General features: G+C 36.9%; 1 protein-coding gene across 4 annotated transcripts in view; it reads right to left on the bottom strand.

Moving 5' to 3' along the window:
• Nucleotides 1–23,053, bottom strand: part of SCLT1 (sodium channel and clathrin linker 1) — a 268,727-nt gene that overhangs the window by 82,383 nt on the left and 163,291 nt on the right. For 3 of the 4 annotated variants that reach the window (XM_067735088.1, XM_067735087.1, XM_067735089.1), the window contains exons 15-17: nt 15,016–15,090; nt 12,967–13,112; nt 5,231–5,423 (exon numbers count right to left, since the gene is read on the bottom strand). In XM_067735088.1, coding sequence (XP_067591189.1) covers nt 5,231–5,423; nt 12,967–13,112; nt 15,016–15,090 — 414 coding nt within the window. The remainder of the gene's footprint in view (nt 1–5,230; nt 5,424–12,966; nt 13,113–15,015; nt 15,091–23,053) is intronic. The other variant, XM_067735090.1, reaches the window with a different exon arrangement.

Raw genomic sequence — 23,053 nt, 5'->3', positions numbered from 1 at the left:
AAAAAGTATACTATCTGAAATAAAGCTGCTCTTGTCATCTACTTCTACTTTTCTTGCCAGAATCCATAGAAAATACTCATGCTCTCAGTAACTGAGTTGGGTTTAAACGGAAGCCATTTATGTTTTTAAAACACAAGAAGTGTTCATTGGTTTATTATAAAGGATACAACTTCCGCACAGTCAAATAGAAGAGACATACCGAGCAAGGTATGGATGTAGGGGGAGTGCAGAGCTTCCACGCCCTCTCCAAGTATGCCATCCTCCCAGCACTCTGAGGTGCTCATGAGAAGCTCATCTTAGAAGCTCCTTAAGTCACTTTTGATTTACATACTAAAGTTCAGATTGTCTTTCAAAGGGCAGGAATTCCTTTACCACTTCAGTTACAGTATAAATGAACAATGTATTTTGTTTTTCAGGAAAAGACTATAGTGATTTTCAGAAACTCATATGGAAATGTCTTCAGTTATTTCTAGGTTATTTATGTCATTATAATAAAAATACCTTAATGCAGAATGAAGATACAAATAAATGCTCTTTGGATACCCTAAAAGCTTTCTCAGCTGGATTCAGGGAGAGAATTAACCCTAATGTCCTAAAGTACCCAGTGTATGTAGTGAACTGTCTGCTTTTGTATGCAGCTAGAATGAAACTACCTATTACCATACTTCAGGCAATTGAGGAAATAGTTAAATAGTTACAAGAACAACTTCTTTGGTGCACTCTCAGGCCATCTTTATCTTGCTACACTAAAGAAATATTATAAAGAATATCTATCTTGTGATATTCTAATGTGATTTAAAAATGGTGACAGCTGGAATGACTTCTAGTGATTGATTAAATATGGCTGCTTTTAAACTCAAAAAAGAATGAATAAGGAACTCGATTTTACCAATTCAAAAACACCAAAGAAAACTCAACAACAGCTAAACCCATGGCTCATGGGGGAAAACTGCAAACATCCTGTCCTCACTACCCCTGCTAAATGCAACAACTTCCTAAAACTCTTAAATTTGCTTTCTCAAATGGTACACAAGTAGAAATTTGACTTTATAAACACTGGCACTGGAAAAAACAACTTTGGATTTATTAATTGTGTATTATATTACTGCTGTGCAAGCCTCCTGAAGCTCCGTGACTCTGCTCGATTTAAACAATTTTTGAATTACTGAATTCTACAAATTTAGAATTGAATATCCTTCCCTGCCTCAATCTCCACTTTCTCTGGAGAAGCCATGGTTCTGACATCTTAAGTGGAAGTATTTAATTCTGTCTCTGTCTCTCTCACACATGTATTAAAAACTGATCTATGCATCTATATAGCTTTAGCACTCTTCCTGCCTACTTAACTCCCCATTTCCAATTGGAAAATCTATTTGCAGTTTGACAAGCTTTTTTCTACCGTCCTTCATGATAACCTGTCTCTAATTCTACAAGCTTGTATTATGCTACTATTCCCTTCTCTTTCTTTGTTTCTGCCACAATGCCTTCTCATTCTTGGGTCTTTTCACATGTCGTTCCCTTTCCCTGGAATAATCTTTCCCCTCCTGCTTATCTTAGTTATCTCTAGTCAGCTTTTAGAATTCAGCTCAATTATTGATCCTACAGGGAAATTCTCTTACCATCTATCTAGAAAAAGCTCTCATAGTGCCCTACGCTTTTCCTAAAGGGCATTTATTAGTTTGCAAAGATACATTTAGTTTTCCCACCTCCATGCAAATAAGTTTTTAAGGATGGGGACCATGTGTTTTTTGTTTACTATTACATTTTCAGCACCTGAATCATAGTAAGGATGTCAAAACATATCTGTAGACTGAATAAATGATAGCTTTCTGGTATCAAAATTTAGTCTTCAAACAAACCCCAGATCCTTCAGCTGATGCAATTCCGATTGTTAAACTGGACAGGTCTACGCTGATGTTGGAAGGATAAGGACCAAAACAACCATGTCTTCTATAACAACAAAAGTCCTACTAATGATTCAATTCAGAATGTTGGGTTGGGAAAAAGGATTTATGGTCTCCTTCCCTTCTTCTTTTGTGTCCTTCCTCTGCAGAAAACTACTCAAAAGTAGACAAGATTGCTAAAAACTATCCATTTCCTAATTTTATATTTTTATGAGGGGTATTCATACCACAGAGATATGGAGATCCTTTTCAGAAAGAAGGGAGGAGGAGTTAGGAAAAGAGAAAGCTGGAGCGGAGAGGACAGCAGTGGCTTTAAGATCAAATGAAAACTTCATATAATAAGTTGTTAAGGTTCTCAGCCAACCGACCTCTCAACATCCAACTGTCTTGATCTTTTTGGCTCCTTTCAGTTTATCTATGAAAGATCACACTCTTTTTCAAGGAGGAGAAAAGCTGCAAAGTGTAGCACTAGATTCCTATGTTGTCAAAGAAGGAATCGGCTACAAAGGAGAAATTTATCTGACAGCCCTCCTCCATAAAATAGAATTACAGCTATCTAGCTGGTTCAGAACTTTTGTCCCTTATTTACCAATGATGCTTCTCTTAAGCTAGATGCAGACTTGGCACAAAGGGAGCATTTTTGGTAGATAAGCTTTCTGTCATCTTTTTGTTTTCCAAGAAACATCAGTTACTATCCTGAATGGTTAAAGATAGAACAGGTGCAGTATCAAGTGGGGAAATTCATCATTAATAGTTTTTAGTTATTAATCCATATGAAATTTAAAACATAAGATGAAGATTTAACATTTTTTCACTGAAGTACATTGACTTTTTTTTTTTAATTATGTAAATGTTTCAGTGTGGAAACTTTCAAGCATACACAAAATAGAAAGACTATTACAATGAATCTCTATACGCTTATCACCAGCTTCTATAATCATCAAACCCATAGCCACTCCTGTTCTATCTATAATCCTACCCACTTTTCTCTGCCAAGATTTATTTCTCTCTCTCTTACAATGAAGTACATGAATCTTAAGGATACAACCAACTTTTACATGTATACTGACATACCAGAGTCACAACCCAGATTTAGGTACCACAGGAGGCTCTCTCACATGCCCTTCTAATCAATATTCACCCACCTACAATGTAACCATTATTCTGATCCCATCCTTATAGGTAATTATGCCCATTCTTCACTTTCATATAATGAAATTAATAGACTATAAGCTTTTTTATGTCTGGCTTCTTTGTCCAACATTATGTCTGTGAGACTCACCCACCATGCTTATAGACATAGTTCATTTTTTTCTTCTATTCCCATACATGAACATACCACAGTTTATTTATATCATCTCATGTTGATGGACATTTGAGTTATTTTCAGTGTTTTGATATGATTAAAACTTCTATGGATATTCTTATACACACGTTTTGATGAACACAAGCACTCATACCTGTTGGGTATGTAGCCAGTATTATTATTATTTGGCATAGTATGCATGTATGTCCAGCTTTAAAAGATACTGCCAAATGGTGGTTGTACCAATTTACACTCCCCAAAATAACATGAAACTACCAGTTGTTTTACAACTTTGTCAAGACTTGATATTGTCAGTTTTAAAATTTTAGCCATTCTGGTAGCTATGCAGTAGTACCTCATTATAGGTTTAATTATATTTCCCTGACAGATAATGAAGTTGAACATTTTTTCATATATTCTCTTTTATAAAGTGTCTATTTAATTCTTTTGCCCATTTTTGGAAATGGGGTGTCTGTTTTCTCCTGATTGTTAAACGTTTTTTCCTTATTAATTATTTCCTTATTAATTGGTGAAAGTTTTTATATTCTAGAAATGAATCCTTTTTTTTTTTTTGGTTGTATGTATTATAAATTCTTCTACTTTTCACTCTCTCAATGGTGTCTCTTTTGGATGACTTAAAAATCTTAATTTTAATGAAATCCAATTCACCTATCTTTTCATTATAATCAGTTCTCTTTGTGTTGTTTAAGAAATTCTTTCTTAAGGTCATGAAGATTTTCTCCTTAAGTTCCATCATTTAATATTTCACATTTAGGTCTACAAGACAGCTCAAATTAATTTAAATGTATGGTGTGATATAGGGGTCAAGGTTTATTTTTAAAATATGGACCCAGTTGATCTATTATTATTGTAGCATGATTTATTGTAAAGATCTAGCATTATTTGTCATAAAGATAATTCTTTCCCTATTGAACTTCCGTGGTGCCTTTGTTATAAATGAGGTGATTATGAAAAGTGGGTTTGTTCCTGGACTTTATTTTGTTCCATTGATCAGGTCGATTATTCTTATATAGATTACGCACTATCTTAATTACTATACCTTTATATCAAGTCTTGATGTCTGGTAGTATGACTTTGCCCCTTTGTTTTTCAAAGATTTCTCATAGTCTAAAGCACAAAGCACAAGCTTCTTTGCATATGTAAGGGTCTCTTTTTCAGAGTTCAAGCTTTTATAAATAATCACAGTGTTTGATACTTGCAAAAGGAGGCATTCAATAAATATACACTGATATGAACTAGGTTGGAATGTGAGTTCTTATGAGAGCTCATAATAACAAGAAAAAAGTGAAACATTAATGTTACTACCCCATATCCTTACTACAAAACTGGAAAATAGAGCTTTATCATAAAGAGTTAATGCCACTTTTTACAAAAGTCACGTGGAATGGGGAAAGGCAAGCAACATGTTGATGGTGATACCTGTGCTTGAAACTCCCTCAAACAGGTTATCATGTTCCTATTGCCAAACCATGTAAGCATTAGAGTAAAGAAGGGGGGAAGGAGAGAGAAAATAAAAGGGAATTTTCTCCCAGAGGAGATTTTTGTCCCTTGCTTTCTTCCTGTCATGGAATTTTTAGACTACCTATGAGGGGTTCTCAGAGCATACTGACGTACCATCCGCTATACAGCTAGTTTTAAGACTTATATTTTCGAGAGGCTATTATGGAGGGAAAAGAGAGGACGGCAGTCCGTGAAGTTATCTAATCTATAGTTTTGCTAGCACTGCTTAAATTGCTTTGGCAGGAATATCAGTGCATTTCATGGTTGGAAAAGAACTTTTTTGTGTGTGAATAGTGAAAGCAATCATTTTCAAGTATGCTTGCCAAGTTCTACAATAAAGAAAAGACTGGCTAACACTCTGCATTATGATTTAGTGCTATCTGATGAGAAGGCAAAAAAAAAAAAAGACCTTAAAAATGTTCTACTAGGTCTCTGTAAATATTCTCTATATTTTGATTTTCACAAGTACACATTTAATTCTAACTAGTTTTGAAAACACCTTTAATTTGGCTTTTTTTTGAGCCTCGAGAGCAATCTTTCTTAAATCCTCAGTCTGTTTCTGTAACTGTTCATTTTCCTGCTGAAGTTTCAGCCTTTGTTCACTGACAAATCCACAGTTCTCTCTCTCAGACTCCAATACATTTTGAAGTTTCTGAATCATTTCTTGGCAACGTGATATCTCTTCCGAGGAACTGAATAAAAAAAAAAAAAACAAAAGGAAAACAAAACAAAATTTCATTAAGTTTAACTTAATGAAATGCAATAGAAGTCAAGAAGTCTGTCTATATGTTATACTGTAGACCTGTTTTCTTTGTTCTGAGCCATTTCTCCTCACTATAGACTTAAACTATGTGGTTTCACAATGTTACGTTACACCAGGCAAGTACGTTCAATTTAAGCAATCTTAACTAAGAATAGATAAGCTGAACTGTTATCACTCACCTAGAAAGTCAATGTGAAACCTCTTTCAAATTTTTACTAACACTGAGAATCACTGTGTAAAGAGGACTTCAAGGGGACAAACTAAAGCTAATGGTGAGGAAGGTGGAGTAGGTAATAGTCAAAACTCCTTTCATTATCAATCAACTCTGTAGGAAGACATTAGCTGACTACAATAAATTATGAATTATAATAAGACACAATTCATATTTTCCTGTTACATGTCTTAGAAACGGTTTTTATAAACTTCTAGTTGTATAAACTTCTTGTTTTATCACAGGTTAAATAGGTTATATTTCTTGAACTTTCTCAACAATGGATTATTGAGTGACACAACCTCCAGACATGTATCTTGTTTCAATATACTGCTAATTTTTATTCCTATCTTTTAAATTTCCATCTTTTCAATCCCAGATAATCAAATACTGTGAACATTCCCTGGTCAATAGGTGTCACAGGGAATATAGAAGGTCCTTTACCCCCATAATACTTGCAGCCCCTTCTTTCCTATCTCAACCTTGGCTTATTCCTAATGAAATGATGGATCTAGGCAATGATCCTCAAAAAATGCGCAAGTGAGAGAGATGCTGAGATCAAAAACAATGACACATTATGTGCTTCCAAACAGGAGTCCAAAATATTACCATTTATAAAGCGTTCTTACAAAAAAAAGTGAAAGCTGAATCAGATCAAGCCTCTTGATTTAGTTATTAGTTTTTAGGAACTGCATGGGGCAGGAAATAAGGTAAATGACACCACATATATGCATATAGGTAGAGGAAACTCTACAATACTAACAATCCAGTTTTCCAACAAATTATTTATAAGAAAAAAATAGAGAAAGGAAGAGATTCTTAGAGAAAAAAATATATATATCCATCCCCATATGTACACATACACACACACACACCACCTTTCCTTTATCCATTCTTCTGTCAACAGACACTTAGGTTGTTTCCATATCTTGGTTATTGTCAATAATACTGACTGCAATGAACATGGGAGTGCGGATATCTCTTTGAAACAATGATTTTGTTGCCTTTGGATCTATACCCAGAAATAGGATTTTTGGCTTATATGGTAGTTCTATTTTTAATGTTTTGAGGCACCTCCATACTGTTTTCCATAGTGGCTGTACTAATTTACATTTTCACCAACAGCATAGAAGTGTTCTCCCTTCTCTACATTCTTGCCAACACTTGTTATCTTTTGTCTTTTTGACAAAGGCCATCCTAACAGGTGTGAGGTAATACCTCACTGTGGGTTTGATTTGCATTTCCCTGATAATAAGTGATGATGAGTACCTTTTGATATATCTATTGGCTGTCTAAGTCTTCTTCTGGGAAAAATCTGTTCAGGTCTTTTGCCTAATTTATGTGTTTTTTTCTTTTTTTTTTTTTTGCTCTTAAGTTTCTTACATATTTTGGATATTAACTCCATATCAGATGTATTATTGGCAAACATTTTTCCTATGTCATAGGTTGTCTCTTCACTCTGTTGACTGTTTTCTTTGCTATGCAGAAAGTTCTTAGTTTGATGTAATTCCACTGGTCTATTTTTGCTTTTGTTACCTGTACTTGTGGGGTCATATTCAAAAAAACCACTGCCAAGACCAACGTCAAGAAGCTTTTTCCCTATGTTTTCTTCTGGTAATTTTATAGCTTCAGAACATACATTTAAGCCTTTAATCCATTATAACCTTATTTTTGTACATGGTGTGACATAAGGGTCCAATTTTTCTTCTTCATGTGGATATCCAGTTTTCCCAGCACCATTTATTGAACAGACTATCCTTTCTCCATGTGTGTTCTTGGCACCCCTGTCAAAGATCTATTGACTACAAATGTGTGTATTTATTTCTGCACTCTCTACTCTGTGCCATAATCTATACATCTGTTTTATGCCAGTATTGTACTGTTTTGATTACTAAAGCTTTGTAATATATTTTGAAATTAGGAAGTGTGATGCATCCAGTTTTTTGTTCTTGCTCCAGACTGCTTTGGCTATTCAGTCTTTTTAGGTTCATTATGAATTTTAGGACTTTTTTCTATTTCTGTGGAAACACCATGGAAAATCTGATAGGGATTTTATTGAATCTATAGATGGCTTTGTGTAGTATGGACATTTTAACGTTATTGCTTCGTTCAATTTATAAACACATCTTTATATTTATTTGTGACTTTGTCAACTTACTTCCTCAATGTTTTTTAGATTTCAGTGTACAGGTTTTTCACTTCCTTGGTTATAAATTCATTCTAAGCATTTTATTCTTTTTGGTGGTATTGTAAATGGAATTGTTAATTTCTTTTTCATATAGTTTGTTGTTAGTAAATTCATGTATTTGTTCTAATGGCTTTGTGGTTGAGTCTCCAGTTTTCAATATATGGGATCATGTCATCTGTAAACAGAGACAATTTTACTTCTCTTCCAATTTAGATACATTTTGTATTTTCTTCTTGTCTAATTTCTCTAAGACATACGGTACTATATTGAATAGAAGTGGCAAGAGTGGGCACTCCTGTCTTTTTCACGATCTTTAAAAAAAACCTTTCAGCTTTTTACCACTGGGTATGACATTAGTTGTGGGCTTGTTATATAGGGCCTTTACTATGTTGAGGAACATTTCTTCTACATCTAATTTGTTCAGAGTTTTTATTACAAATTACATTCTGTGAAATGCTTTTCCTGTATCTATTGAAATGATCATACAAATTTTATCCCTTATTCTTTAATGTGGTGTTGTATCACATTTATTGATCTGTGTATGTCAAAAGCATCCTTGCATCCTACATTTTAATCCTACTATGATCCTTTTAATACACTCTTGAATTTTTCTTTTTAGGATTTTTGCATTTATGTTCATCAGGGATATTAGCCTGTAATTTTATTTTCTTATAGTATCTTTGTCTTGCTTTGATATCAGAGTAATGTTGGCTTCGTAAAATGAGTTTGGAAATGTTCTCTCTTTTTCAATTTTATGAAAGAGTTTAAGAAGGACTGGCAGCATTAAATCTTCTTTAAATGTTTGGTAGAATTCATCAGTGAAGCCATCTGGTTCTGAATGTTTCAAAAATCCAAGAAGGTTTTTGATTACTGATTCAGTCTCCTTAAGAGTAACTGGTCTGTTCAGATGTTCTATTTCTCGTATGGTTGTATGTTTCTAGTAATTTATCCATTTCTTCATGGTTGTCCTACTTGTTGGCATATCATTGTTCATAGTAGTCTCCTATGGTCCTTTATATTTGTGTGGTATCAGTGGTAATGTGTCCTCTTTTATTTCTGATTTTTATTTATTGGATTTTCTCTCTTTTTTTCTTAGCCTAGTTACAGGGTTGTCAATTTTGTTTATCTTTTTAAAACACCGAGTCTTAGTTTGGTTGATCTTTTCTATTTTTTAAAAAAATTCTCTATTTCTGCTCTAATCTTTGTCATTTCCTTTCTTCTCCTAACTTTGGGCTTAGTTTTTTCTTCTTTTTCTAGGTCCTTAAGGTGTAAAGTTGGGTTGTTTATTTGAGATCTTTCTTTTCTTAATATAGGGCATTTATCACTGTAAACTTTCCTTTAAGAACTGGTTTTGCTGCATCCCATAAGTTTGGTATATTTTGTTTCTATTTTTGTTTGTCTCAAGATATTTATTGATTTCCTGTTTGATTTCTTCTTTGACCCACTGGTGTGATATTTAATTTCCACCTATTTGTTAATATTTCAATTTTTCTCCTGTTACTGCATTTCAGTTTCATACCATTGTGATTGGAAAAGATACTTGATATAATTTCAATCTTCTTAAATTTGCTAAGACTTACATTGTGGCCTATCGTATGATCTATTCTGGAGAATGTTCTGTGCCTGCTTGAGAAGAATGTGTACTGTGTTGCTGTTGTATAGAATGTTGTTAGGTCTATTTGTTCTTTAGCATTGCTCAAATGTGCTGTTTTCTTATTGATTTTCTGTCTGGATGATCTACCTATTGTTGAAAGTGAGGTATTAAAGTTCCTTAGTATCATTGTTTGCTCTCTATTTCTCCCTTCAGTTGTTAATATTTGCTTTATTATACTTAGGTGCTCCGATGTTGACTGCATATAGTGTTATGATTGCTATTTTCTCTTGACAAATTAACGCTTTTATCATTATAAAATGACCATCTTTGGTCTTGTGATAGTTTTTTACTTAAAGTCTACTTTGTCTGATATAAGACACCCTGCTATCTTTTGGGTACCCATTTGCATGGACTATCTTTTGCCATCCTGTAACTGTTAGTCTATGTGTTTCCTCATATTTAAAAATCAGTCCCTGGTAGGCAGTGCATAGTTGGAACTTGATTTTTAATCCATTGAGCCTCTCTATGTATTTTGATTGGAGAATTTAATCCACTTACATTAAAAGTCATTATTAATAGGTAAGGACATAACTATTGCCATATTGTTAATTGTTTTCTGTTTTGTAGTTCCTTGGTTCCTTTATTACCATTTTGTTGCTTCTTGTTGATTTTTGTACTATGCTTTCATTCTCTTATCGTTCGTGTACCTATTACACATTTTTTCTTTGTGATTGGCATGAGGCTTACATGAAACATCTTAGAGTTAGTCTATTTTAACCTGGTAACAACTTAACTTCAATCACATAACAATCTCTACAATTTTACTTCTCTGCTCTCTCACATTTTATGTTACTGATGTATAATTTACATCTTTTTATACTGTATATCCATTGACACATTATTGTACCTACTGTTATTCAAAAAATTTATCTTTTAACTTCTATACCAGAGTTAAAAGTGATTATGTACCACCATTACAGTGTTAGAGTATTCTGAATTTGACTATATACTTATCTTTACGACTAAAGGTTTATACTTTGTTTTTACGTTGCTAATTAGTGTCCTTTCATTTCAACTTGAAAAACTCCCTTTATTATTTCTTGTACAGTAAGTCTAGTGTGATGAACTTCCTTTTGATCTCTTTTTTTCTGGGAAAGTTTTTATCTCTACTTTGTTTCTGATGGAGAGCTTTGCTGAGTATAGTATTCTTGGTTCCTAGTTTTTTCTTTCAGCACTTTGAATATATTATGCCACTCTCTCTTGGCCTGCAAGATTTCTTCTGAGAAATCCATTGATAGTTTTATGCAGGGGTTGAGGGAGTCCCTTGTATGTGATGAGTCCCTTTTCTCTTCCTGTTTTCAAATTTTTTCTTTGACTTTTGACATTTTGATTATAATGTGTCAAATGAAGCTCTTGATGTTCACTCTATTTGTTGTTCTTTGGTCATCATGGATCTGGATATTCATTACTGTCCCCAGATCTGGGAAGTTTTCTGTTATTATTTCTTTAAATAAACTTTCTACCCCTTTCTCATTCTTTGCTCCTTCCAGGATTTTCATAATGTGGATACTGATTTGCTTCAAGATGTCCCATAAATCATGTAGGTTATCCTCACTCTTTTTTCATTCTTTTTTCTTTTCTTCTCACTGCATGATTTCAAATGACCAGTCTTTGAGTTTGCCGATTTTTCTTCTGCATGACCAAGTCTGCTGATAAAGCTCTCTGTTGAATTTTTCAGTTCAATCACTGTATTCTTCAGCTCTAGGATTTCTGATTGGTTCTTTTATGGTTTCAATTTCTTTGTTAAACGTCTCATTTTGTTAATGTATTGTTCTCCTGATTTCATGTAGTTGACCATCTGTGTTCATTAAGCTCCTTAAGACAATTATTTTTAATTTTTTTTCTAGAAGTTCATGGATCTCCATTTGTTTTGCATTGATTGCTAGAGACTTATTAGTTTTCTTTGGTGGTGTCATGTTTGCTTGATTCTTTGTTGCTATCTGTGCATGTGAAGGAGCAGACTCCTCTTCCAGTCTTTAGACTGGTTTTGGCAGCTAAAGACCTTCTCCTGTCTTGTCTCAGAACTGATGGGACTGCCTCTGGGATCACAGCTAAGCGGGACTGAAACCATGTCATGTGGTTGTTGCCAGGTTCATGGTTGGCAGACCTGTAACCAGGGGTGCAGTCAGGTGTTGTGTCTGTTAGGATTCTAAGGTGCTCCTGTCATGTTCACTGGGCTGGCCTATGGGCAGGCAGAACTGCTTCTGGACTGTGGTAGGGTGGGACTAGAGCTGTGTCACAGATTGTTTCAGGGATCACAGTCAGGTCTGAGGCCTGTAATGGGGGCATCTACAAGAGTGGCTTCTGCTGGGTCCCTTGGGTGAATCCCTGGCCATGTAAGACTGCCTCAAACTGTGGTAGAACAGGGCTGGATCCATGTCTTGTGGCTTTTGTTGGGTGTGCAGTCTGGTCTGTCACTGGCAGACTTGCTACCAGGGGCACAGTCAGGTGTGGCTTCCAATGGGTCCATTAGTGCTCCCGTGAGGTTACTGGGCTGGTTCCCGGATGGGCAGCATTATGTTCAGGCTGCAGGAGAGTGGAACTGGAGCTGGGTAATGGGAATGCTTTGGCGGCTACAGCCAGGTCTGAGGTTGGCAGGCCTATTACTGAGAGTACCTATAAGGGTTCCTTGGGAAGGGGCTAGGTGCGGGACTGGGCAAGGAGGGCTGGAGCCAAGTCCACAGGAAGATGGGGCTGCTTTGGGTTCATAGATGGGACCACAGTTGGAGGGCCTGCCACTAGTGTGCAGGCCTGCCTCCTAATTTTTGGGCTCCACTAAGGCTTTGCAACCTCCTACCTGGATTCCAGTGCTCCCACAAAGGCATTTTTGTCTATGGATGCCTGCCAAATATTTGTTTCTGTAGAGAGACATGGGGTGGGGACCTCCTATTCTGCCATACTGCTGCTATCATTCCTCTTTTAAAATAACTATTAAACATATTCTGTAACAGAGATCAAAACTTCATTCAACTTAAGTAAGTTTTACTATAATAAGTAATACTCTGGGGGGAAAAGGTAGAGAAATATTCAGAATGGATAGGCCAGATTATAAATTTATCATTTTAATAGACAATGTAATAAATACAAATGATGGATTATTACTGAATATTCAATACCTCTAAACTGAGTATAAAAGCAATAATTATAAGCAAGCTACTGTAATAGCTGCATAGTTAGTATGAAAAAAATGATCTTATGAACATCCTATTTAACTGCCAGAAACAAGAAACTTAAAATAAAATGGTACAGTACTGTATCTTTTCTTCCTGAAGAAATTAGTTTTCAAAAATAATCTTGAAAAGAAATTCTATTTGGTGCTAAAACGTCTTTTTTCAACATAAGATATAATTATGAGTCCTATAAAAACTAAAAAATCTCAAAAACTGTATGAATTCTGAAAATCCAAAAGAATAACTTACTTTATTTCAAGTTGTTTGATTTTATTTTCTGCTGTCTTAAGTCTTAGCTGAAGATCATCTTTTGAACGTTCTGCAACCAGGCATCTTTGGTGCATTTCTTCTAGTTTTCTGTAATCATTTTCATTTATTCTGCCTTCAAGGTAAATCTGCAGAAGAGGCTTGTATGTATATTACTTTGCACAAGGAAATTATCTTAAGAAATTATACAGTTTAGAAACTGAAATAAATGATGAGAAATAAAAACTCATGATCATGTGTTCATCTGTCCCATTATAACATTAGAATATATCAATAATTAATTTTGGTTGTTTCACATTTACAAAATAAAGTGCTGAAAACTGACATATAAAGTAATTGCTTATTTTTTGAAATTATTCAGGCTCATTATACCATTCAAATAGTTTTAATAAATGCTAGAAAGAAATATAAAATAGCTGAAATTAAAAAAATATTCTAAATGTTACCACTTGGAGACAACTGCTTTGATTCTTTGATGACCACTTTTAAGACAATTCTGTATTGCAATATTCAAAAGTACAGACACATACTGTGGTGCAATGAGTAGAACTATCTGAAAGTGATGAGTCCAGAATCTCTAGGTTAACCAGACAACGATCTAGCTGAAATGGGGGTTTCCCCTTCCCTAGCAGAAGTGGTTGTATTCAAGCTCTGCTTCCTGTGAGACTGGGCTTCCACCTATGACAGAGAGGCTGTAGCATCCCATGAACTGCAAGGTCTCCAGGTGCTAGGCAGTTCACATTTTCAGACACACCCTACACACAGGTACCCTCCAATCCAGAATGCTTGGCCAAGTAACCTGTGTTTTCTCCCACTGACAAGACTGCTTTGTCACTCCTGCTCTACAAAAAGACAGCGTATCAAAATGTCAATGTCCTGCTACTAAAATACAGACCTATACTGCAGGACCAGCAGTATTTTGACTATAGCATACTTGTCTGTGGAACAGTGGGAGAAGAGAAAGCTGTGACTTCTCTTTACCTGTTGCCTTTAGTCTTGTAGGTTTTACATTTCCCCAATAAAGCCTATTCCTTAACCTATGCCATGTGATATTAAAAAAATTCATCCCAAACCCTGATGGCAGGTCCAATCTAAATGGGACCTAGCCCTATTCCATAACAGAGGGAAACTCAGAAGGGATCAACCTTGTAGGAGTGGTGACCATGAATGGCCTACCCTGAACATAATATGTATATTTCTTTTTTTCTTCCCCCACAAATGGGATTATATACTATATTCTCCTTTGTAAATTACTCTTTTATTATCTGATGTTGTCATAATCTTTTATATCAATAATACAGATATAACATGTTTTTTATAACACACAGCTCTTCTTTGAAAATCAAACTCTGACTCTACCATTTACTATTTTTTTAACATTGGGTAAATTACTTAACCTCTCTATGAAAGTTCCTAATACAGCACCTAAAACACAATTTGATTTGCTGAATCAAATTTAGCTCTTTTTCTCCCCAAGGTATTTTAAAAGAGTGGGATATTTACTGCTAAATAAAAAGAGTTATCTAAGTAAGAAGTAAATTTCAAACTATAGACTTCTTGCAATATTCGTTCTCAAATGTCACTGGGGTAAATATTCTTTCCTAACTGTGATTAAAACTCTGTGTTTTTAAAAAGGTAAAAATCATAGCATTTTATAATTTTTTTGGTTATATATACTTTTTATATTTATAGATGGCCTACACCCAATAAGAGTTGGCAGAAAATTTAAAAAGAAGACAAAATAAAATTTAATATTGGGATGAGGTCTAAGCAAGGAATACAGTTACTTTGTAAAATTTATACCTTTAAGTAAAAAGTTCAAATAATGTGGCCACTCTTGTTAAGAAATGTATACAGGCAATACCAGTACTTAAATGCAGATTCTGAAAATATTCCAAGTAAATAAAAGCACTCACCAGGAGAATACTTATAATATAGGGGTTGCTAGTAGATAGTATGATGAAAGCAGACAGTAATGCTGAATACTTGCAGTTGGGTTTTAGGTAGTTATTTTTTCCTTTTTCTCTTTACCTTTTCTAGTTCTTCTTCCACTGCTTTTTTCTCCCTAATGCCTCGTTCAATTTGGCCTTGTTTTTCAGCACACTCCTATAAATTCAAATCATGTGGTAAATAAATATATTTGTAAAACCTTAAGAAAAATGGGGAAAAACAGAAAGGAAGATGATATGTTCATAATAAGAATACCACACTTACCCTATTTGTATACCAGGACCATATTGATTATTAGGGGAAAAAAACAAAAACGAAAAACTCAAATCTTTAAAGAACTACCTATCTCAGGATTTCAGAGATCACCTCTGGCATAGAACGCCAAGAAGTTCTAAGTAAACATACTAGATGGAAAACAGAGGCTGAGGGATTCTGGGGAGAAAAAAATAAATGAGACCCCTTTCTCATATTACAGTTTTCCTTTTCATATACTCTTACCACATATTTTAAAAGGTAACATAGAACTAGACAGTGACACAACACCATAGGATAACCTATGGCCTAAAAGATGCATGGGTATAGAAATTCTAGAACAGTTAATTTTCTTTTGCAAAACTTATAAGCAGCCAGTAGACACAGTAAAAATGTTTCATTAACATGAACATAAAACATTTCTGACTCGAAAGGTTTTAATCAGTAAAAATCAAACAAGCATATCAATACTCAATAAATGTAAAATTTTGCAAATGAAACTAAAACTAAGAACAATCATTATAACGACTAGCTCTTCACAGCTATTTGTTTTTCTCTATTTTTGAGAATGGGTGTGGTTATTTTCTACTATTATGCGCTGGATGAACCTGCTTTGCTGACAGTACAGTGCTAATATTCAATTATCTTTATCATAACTTTATTTTACAGAAATACTATATAACAACATGTTTTTCAAGTTCAAAATAAGCTTCTAAATTATGATACCAAATTAATGAACTCTGATTATAATGAAGATCTTTAAACCTATGTTGTAAATAAGATTATTAATCTAAATTTATCTTTTATTAAGATAGAACTGTTAGTGTATAAGATATATAACTTTATATTTTTTAACATCTTTATTGGAGTGTAACTGCTTTACAGTGGTGTGTTAGTTTCTGCTGTATAACAAGGTGAATCGGCTATACATATACATATATCCCCATATCCCCTCCCTCTTGCGTTTCCCTCCCACTCTCCCTATTCCACCCCTCTAGGTGAACACAGAGCACCAAGGTGATCTCCCTGTGCTATGCGGCTGCTTCCCACTAGCTATCTATTTTACGTTTGGTGGTGTATATATGTCCATGCCACTCTCTCACTTCATCCCAGCTTACCCTTTCCCCTCCCCGTGTCCTCAAGTCCATTCTCTAAGGCTGCATCTTTATTCCTGTCCTGACCCTAGGTTCTTCAGAACCATGTTTATTTTATTTTTTAGATTCCATATATATGAGTTAGCATATGGTATTAATTTTTCTCTTTCTGACATACTTCACTCTGTATGACAGTCTCTACATTCATTCACCTCACTACAAATAACTCAATTTTGTTTCTTTTTATGGCTGAGTAACATTCCATTGTATATATGTGCCACATCTTCATTATCCATTCATCTGTCAATGGACACTTAGGTTGCTTCCACGTCCTGGCTATTGTAAATAGTGCTGCAATGAATATTGTGCTACATGAATCTTTTTGAATTATGGTTTCCTCAGGGTAAGTGCACAGTAGTAGGATTGCTAGGTCATATGGTAGTTCTATTTGTACTTTTTTAAGGAACCTCCATACTGTTCTCCATAGTGGCTGTATCAATTTACATTCCCACCAACAGTGCAAGAGTGTTCCCCTTTCTCCACACCCTCTCCAGGGTTTATTGTTTCTAGATTTTTTGATGATGGCCATTCTGACTGGTCTGAGGTGACCCCTCATTGTAGTTTTGATTTACATTTCTCTAATGATGAGTGATGTTGAGCATCCTTTTATGTACTTGTTGGCAAGCTGTACATCTTCTTTGGAGAAATGTCTATTTAGGTCTTCTGCCCATTTTTGGATTGGGTTGTTTTTTGGTATTGAGGTGATGAACTGCTTGTATATTCTGGAGATTAATCATTCATCAGCTGCTTCATTGGCAAATATTTTCTCCCATTCTGAGGGTTGTCTTTTCGTCTTGTTTATGGTTTCCTTTGCTGTGCAAAAGCTTTGAAGTTTCATTAGGTCCCATTTGTTTATTTTTGCTTTTATTTCCATTCCTCTAGGAGGTGGGTCAAAAAGGAGCTTGCTGTGATCTATGTCATAGAGTGTTCTGCCTATATTTTCCTCTAAGAGTTTTATAGTGTCTGTCCTAAGATTTAGGTCTTTAATCCATTTTGAGTTTATTTTTGTGTATGGTGTTAGGCAGTGTTGTAGCTTCATTCTTTTACATGTAGCTGTCCAGTTTTCCCAGCACCACTTATTGAAGAGGTTGTCTTCTCCACCGTATATTATCTTTATCAAAGATAAGGTGATCATATGTACGTGGGTTTATCTCTGGGCATTCTACCCTGTTCCACTGATCTCTACTTCTGTTTTTGTGCCAGTACCATACTGTCTTCTTTACTGTAGCTTTGCACTATAGTCTGAAGTCAGGAAGCCTAAGACCTCCAGCTCTGTTTTCCTTTCTCAAGATTGCTTTGGCTATTCGGGGTCTTTTCTATTTCCATACACATTGTGAAACTTTTTGTTCTAGTTCTGTGAAAAATGCCATTGGTACTTTGACAGGGATTGCATTCAATCTGTAGATTGCTTGGGGTAGTAGAGTCATTTTCACAATGTTGATTCTTCCAGTCCAAGAACATGGTATATCGAGACTCTGGGAGGGCTCACGCCAAGGAGTACTTCCCAGAACTTCTGCTGCCAGTGTCCTTGTCCACACGGTGAGCCACAGCCATCCCTCGCCTCTGCCAAAGACCCTCCAACACTAGCAGATCTTTCGCAAGGACGTGAGCCTCTGTCAACATCTGGCACTGTTATCCCTACCCAGAACCATACCCAGAGGCCTCAGGATATGACCACAGTACATCTGGCAGGAGCAGCGGAAGGCTCCTTTCCTGACACCCAAGGTGGCTTGAATAGCATGCCACAGAGGTGATTATCCAGTGAAGAACCTATAGTCAGAAAACATATCTTCAGTAGTCTGTGTTTGAAAACGTTAATATTCAAATGCAACAATATTGCATTGGTTTTCAATGTCTGGCTTTTTCTTGTAACCAATGAGTCATCAAGGCTTGCAGTCCTTGCAGAGAAGTACACTAAAGATTAAGAATACTAAAGTTGGATCATCACATCGCAGCGTTCTTCATCAAGATGCATCAGAAATATATCTACATATGGAACAACTCCTACAGAACACCTACTGAATGCTGGAAGAAGACCTCAGACCTCCAAAAAGGCAAGAAACTCCCTACGTACCTGGGTAGGGCAAAAGAAAAAAGAATAGGGCTTCCCTGGTGGCGCAGTGGTTGAGAGTCCGCCTGCCGATGCAGGGGATACGGGTTTGTGCCCCGGTCCGGGAAGATCCCACATGCCGTGGAGCGGCTGGGCCCGTGAGCCATGGCCGCTGAGCCTGCGCGTCCGGAGCCTGTGCTCCGCAACGGGAGAGGCCACAGCAGTGAGAGGCCCGCGTAACGCAAAAAAAAAAAGAAAAACAAAACAAAAAAAGAAAAAAGAATAAACAGAAACAAAAGAACAGGGACGGGACCTGCACCAGTGGGAGGGAGCTGTGAAGGAGGAAAGGTTTCCATACACTAGGAAGCCCCTTCCCGGGTGGAGACTGCAAGTGGCAGAGGGGGAAATCTTTGGAACCACGGAGGAGAGCACAGCAACAGGGGTGCGGAGGGCAAAGCGGGGAGATTCCTGCAGAGGATCGGTGCCGACCAGCACTCACCAGCCCTAGAGGCTTGTCTGCTCACCCACTGGGGCAGGCGGGGCAGAGAGCTGAGGCTCGGGCTCTGGTCAGAGCAGAGGGAGAGGACTGGCGCCGTGAACACAGCCTGAAGGGGTTAGGGCACCACGGCTAGCCGGGAGGGAGTCCAGGGAAAAGTCTGGACCTGCCGAAGAGGCAAGAGACTTTTTCTTCCCTCTTTGTTTCCTGGTGCGCGAGGAGAGGGGATTAAGAGCGCTGCTTAAAGGAGCTCCAGAAACGGGCGCGAGTCGCGGCTACCAGCACGGACCCCAGAGAGGGGCATTAGACGCTAAGGCTGCTGCTGCCGCCACCAAAAACCCTGTGTGCAAGCACAGGTCACTCTCCACAACTCCCTTCCGGGGAGCCTGTGCAACCCGCCACTGCCAGGGTCCCATGATCCAGGGACAACGGGAGAACACACGGTGCGCCTCAGGCTGGTGCAACGTCACGCTGGCCTCTGCCGCCGCAGGCTCGCCCCGCACTCTGTACCCCCCCCTCCCCCCAGCCTGAGTCAGCCAGGGCCCCCGAATCAACGGCTCCTTTAACCCTGTCCTGTCTGAGCGAAGAACTGATGCCCTCCGGCAACCTACACACAGAGGCAGGGCCAAATCCGACGCTGAACACCGGGAGCTGTGTGAACAAAGAAGAGAAAGGGAAATCTCTCCCAACAGCCTCAGAAGCAGCGGATTAAAGCTCCACAATCAACGTGATGTACCCTGCATCTGTGGAATACCTGAATAGACAACGAATCATCCCAAATTGAGGAGGTGGACGTTGAGAGCAAGATTTATTATTTTTTCCTCTTTTCCTCTTTTTCTGGGTGTGTATGTGTATGCTTCTGTGTGAGATTTCGTCTGTATAGCTTTGCTTTCACCATTTGCCCTAGGGTTCTATCTGTCCATTTTTTTTTGCTTTTTTTAAAATTTTACCTTACTTTATTTTATTTTCTTTTATCTTCTTTCTTTATCTTCCTTCCTTCCTTCCTCCCTCCCTCCCTCCCTTCCTTTCTTTCTTTCTACTTGTTCTCCCTTTTATTCTGAGCCGTGTGGATGAAAGGCTCTTCGTGCTGCAGCCAGGAGTCAGTGCTGTGCCTCTGAGGTGGGAGAGCCAATTTCAGGACACTTGTCCACAAGAGACCTCCCAGCTCCACAAAATATCAAACGGCAAAAATCTCGCACAGATCTCCATCTCAACACCAACACCCAGCTTCACTCAACGACCAGCAAGCTACAGTGCTGGACACCCTATGCCAAACAACTAGCAAGACAGGAACACAACCCCACACATTAGCAGAGAGGCTGCCTAAAATCATAATAAGGCCACAGACACCCCAAAACACACCACCAGACGTGGACCTGCCCACCAGAAAGACAAGATCCAGCCTCATCCACCAGAACACAGGCACTAGTCCCCTCCACCAGCAAGCCTACACAACCCACTGAAACAACCTTAGCCACTGGGGACAGACATCAAAAAATACGGGAACTACGAACCTGCAGCCTGCAAAAAGGAGACCCCAAACACAGTAAGATAAGAAAAATGAGAAGACACAAAAGCACACAGCAGATGAAGGAGCAAGTTAAAACCCACCAGACCTAACAAATGAGGAAAAAGGCAGTCTACCTGAAAAAGAACTCAGAATAATGATAGTAAAGATGATCCAAAATCTTGGAAATAGAATAGACAAAATGCAAGAAACATTTAACAAGGACCAAGAAGAATAAAGAGGAAACAAGCAATGATGAACAACACAATAAATGAAATTAAACATACTCTAGAAGGGATCAATAGCAGAATAACTGAGGCAAAAGAATGGATAAGTGGAAGCTAAACTAGTGGAATTAACTACTGAAGAGCAGAATAAAGAAAAAAGAATGAAAAGAACTGAGGACAGTCTCACAGACCTCTGGGACAACATTAAACGCACGAACATTCGAATTATAGGGGTTCCAGAAGAAGAAGAGAAAAAGAAAGGGACTGAGAAAATATTTGAAGAGATTACAGTTGAAAACTTCCCTAATATGGGAAAGGAAATAGTTAATCAAGTCCAAGAAGCACAGAGATTCCCATACAGGATAAATCCATGGAGAAACATGCCAAGACACATACTACTCAAACTATCAAAAATTAAATACAAAGAAAACATATTAAAGGCAGCAAGGGAAAAACAACAAATAACACACAAGGGAATCCCCATAAGGTTAACAGCTGATCTTTCAGCAGAAATTCTGCAAGCCAGAAGGGACTGGCAGGACATATTTAAAGTGATGAAGGAGAAAAACCTATAACCAAGATTACTCTACCCAGCAAGGATTTCATACAGATTTGATGGAGAAATTAAAACCTTTACAGACAAGCAGAAGCTGAGAGAGTTCAGCACCACCAAACCACCTTTACAACAAATGCTAAAGGATCTTGTCTAGGCAAGAAACACAAGAAAAGGAAAAGACCTATAATAACAAACCCAACACAATTTTTCTTAATTGTTTCTTCCCATTTTCTCATGGGAATAGGAAAATACATATTGATAATTACCTTAAATGTAAATGGATTAAATGCTCCCACCAAAAGACACAGACTGGCTGAATGGATACAAAAACAAGACCTATATATATGCTGTCTACAAGACACACACTTCAGACCTAGGGACACATACACACTGAAAGTGAGGGGATGGAAAAAGATATTCCATGAAAATGGAAACCAAAAGAAAGCTGGAGTAAAATTCTCATATCAGACAAAATAGACTTTAAAATAAAGACTATTACAAGAGACAAAGAAGGACACTACATAATGATCAAGGGATTGATCCAAGAAGAAGATATAACAATTGTAAATATTTATGCACCCAACATAGGAGCACCTCAATACATAAGGCAAATACTAACAGCCATAAAAGGGGAAATCGACAGTAACACATTCATAGTAGCAGACTTTAACACCTCACTTTCACCAATAGACAGATCATCCAAAATGAAAATAAATAGGGAAACACAAGCTTTAAATAATACATTAAACAAGATGGACTTAATTGATATTTATAGGACATTCTGCCCCCAAACAAGAGAATGCACATTTTTCTCAAGTGCTCATGGAACCTTCTCCAGGATAGATCATATCATGGGTCACAAATGAAGCCTTGGTAAATTTAAGAAAACTGAAAGTGTATCAAGTATATTTTCTGACCACAATGTTATGAGACTAGATATCAATTACAGGAAAAGACCTGTAAAAAATACAAACACATGGAGGCAAAACAATACACTACTTAATAACAAAGTGATCACTGAGGAAATCAAAGAGGAAATCAAAACATACCTAGAAACAAATGACAATGGAGACACAACGACCCAAAACCTATGGGATGCAGCAAAAGCAGTTTTAAGAGGGAAGTTTATAGCAATACAATCCTACCTTAAGAAACAGGAAATATCTCGAACAAACAACCTAAACTTGCACCTAAAGCAATTAGAGAAAGAAGAACAAAAAAAACCCCAAAGTTAGAAGAAGGAAAGAAATCATAAAGATCAGATCAAAAATAAATGAAAAAGAAATGAAGGAAATGATACCAAAGATCAATAAAAGTAAAAGCTGGTTCTCTGAGAAGAAAAACAAAATTGATCAACAATTAGCCAGACTCATCAAGAAAAAAAGGGAGAAGACTCAAATCAATAGAATTAGAAATGTAAAAGGAGAAGTAACAACTGACACTGCAGAAATACAAAAGATCATGAGAGATTACTACAAGCAACTGTATACCAGTAAAATGGACAACCTGGAAGAAATGGACAAATCCTTCAAAATGCAAAATCTGCCAAGACCGAATCAGGAAGAAAGAGAAAATATGAACAGACCAATCACAAGCACTGAAATTGAAACTGTGATAAAAAATCATCCAACAAACAAAAGCCCAGGACCACACGGCTTCACAGGCGAATTCTATCAAACATTTAGAGAAGAGCTAACGCCTATCCTTATCAAACTGTTCCAAAATATAGTAGAGGGGGGAACACTCCCAAACTCATTCCACGAGGCCACCATCACCCTGATACCAAAACCAGACAAGAATGTCACCAAGAAAGAAAAGTACAGGCCCATATCACTGATGAACATAGATGCAAAAATCCTCAACAAAATACTAGCAAA

This window comes from Pseudorca crassidens, chromosome 4, assembly GCF_039906515.1.
Source record: "Pseudorca crassidens isolate mPseCra1 chromosome 4, mPseCra1.hap1, whole genome shotgun sequence".
Classification (NCBI taxonomy): domain Eukaryota; kingdom Metazoa; phylum Chordata; class Mammalia; order Artiodactyla; family Delphinidae; genus Pseudorca; species Pseudorca crassidens.
This window is presented reverse-complemented; position numbering and strand designations above follow the sequence as displayed.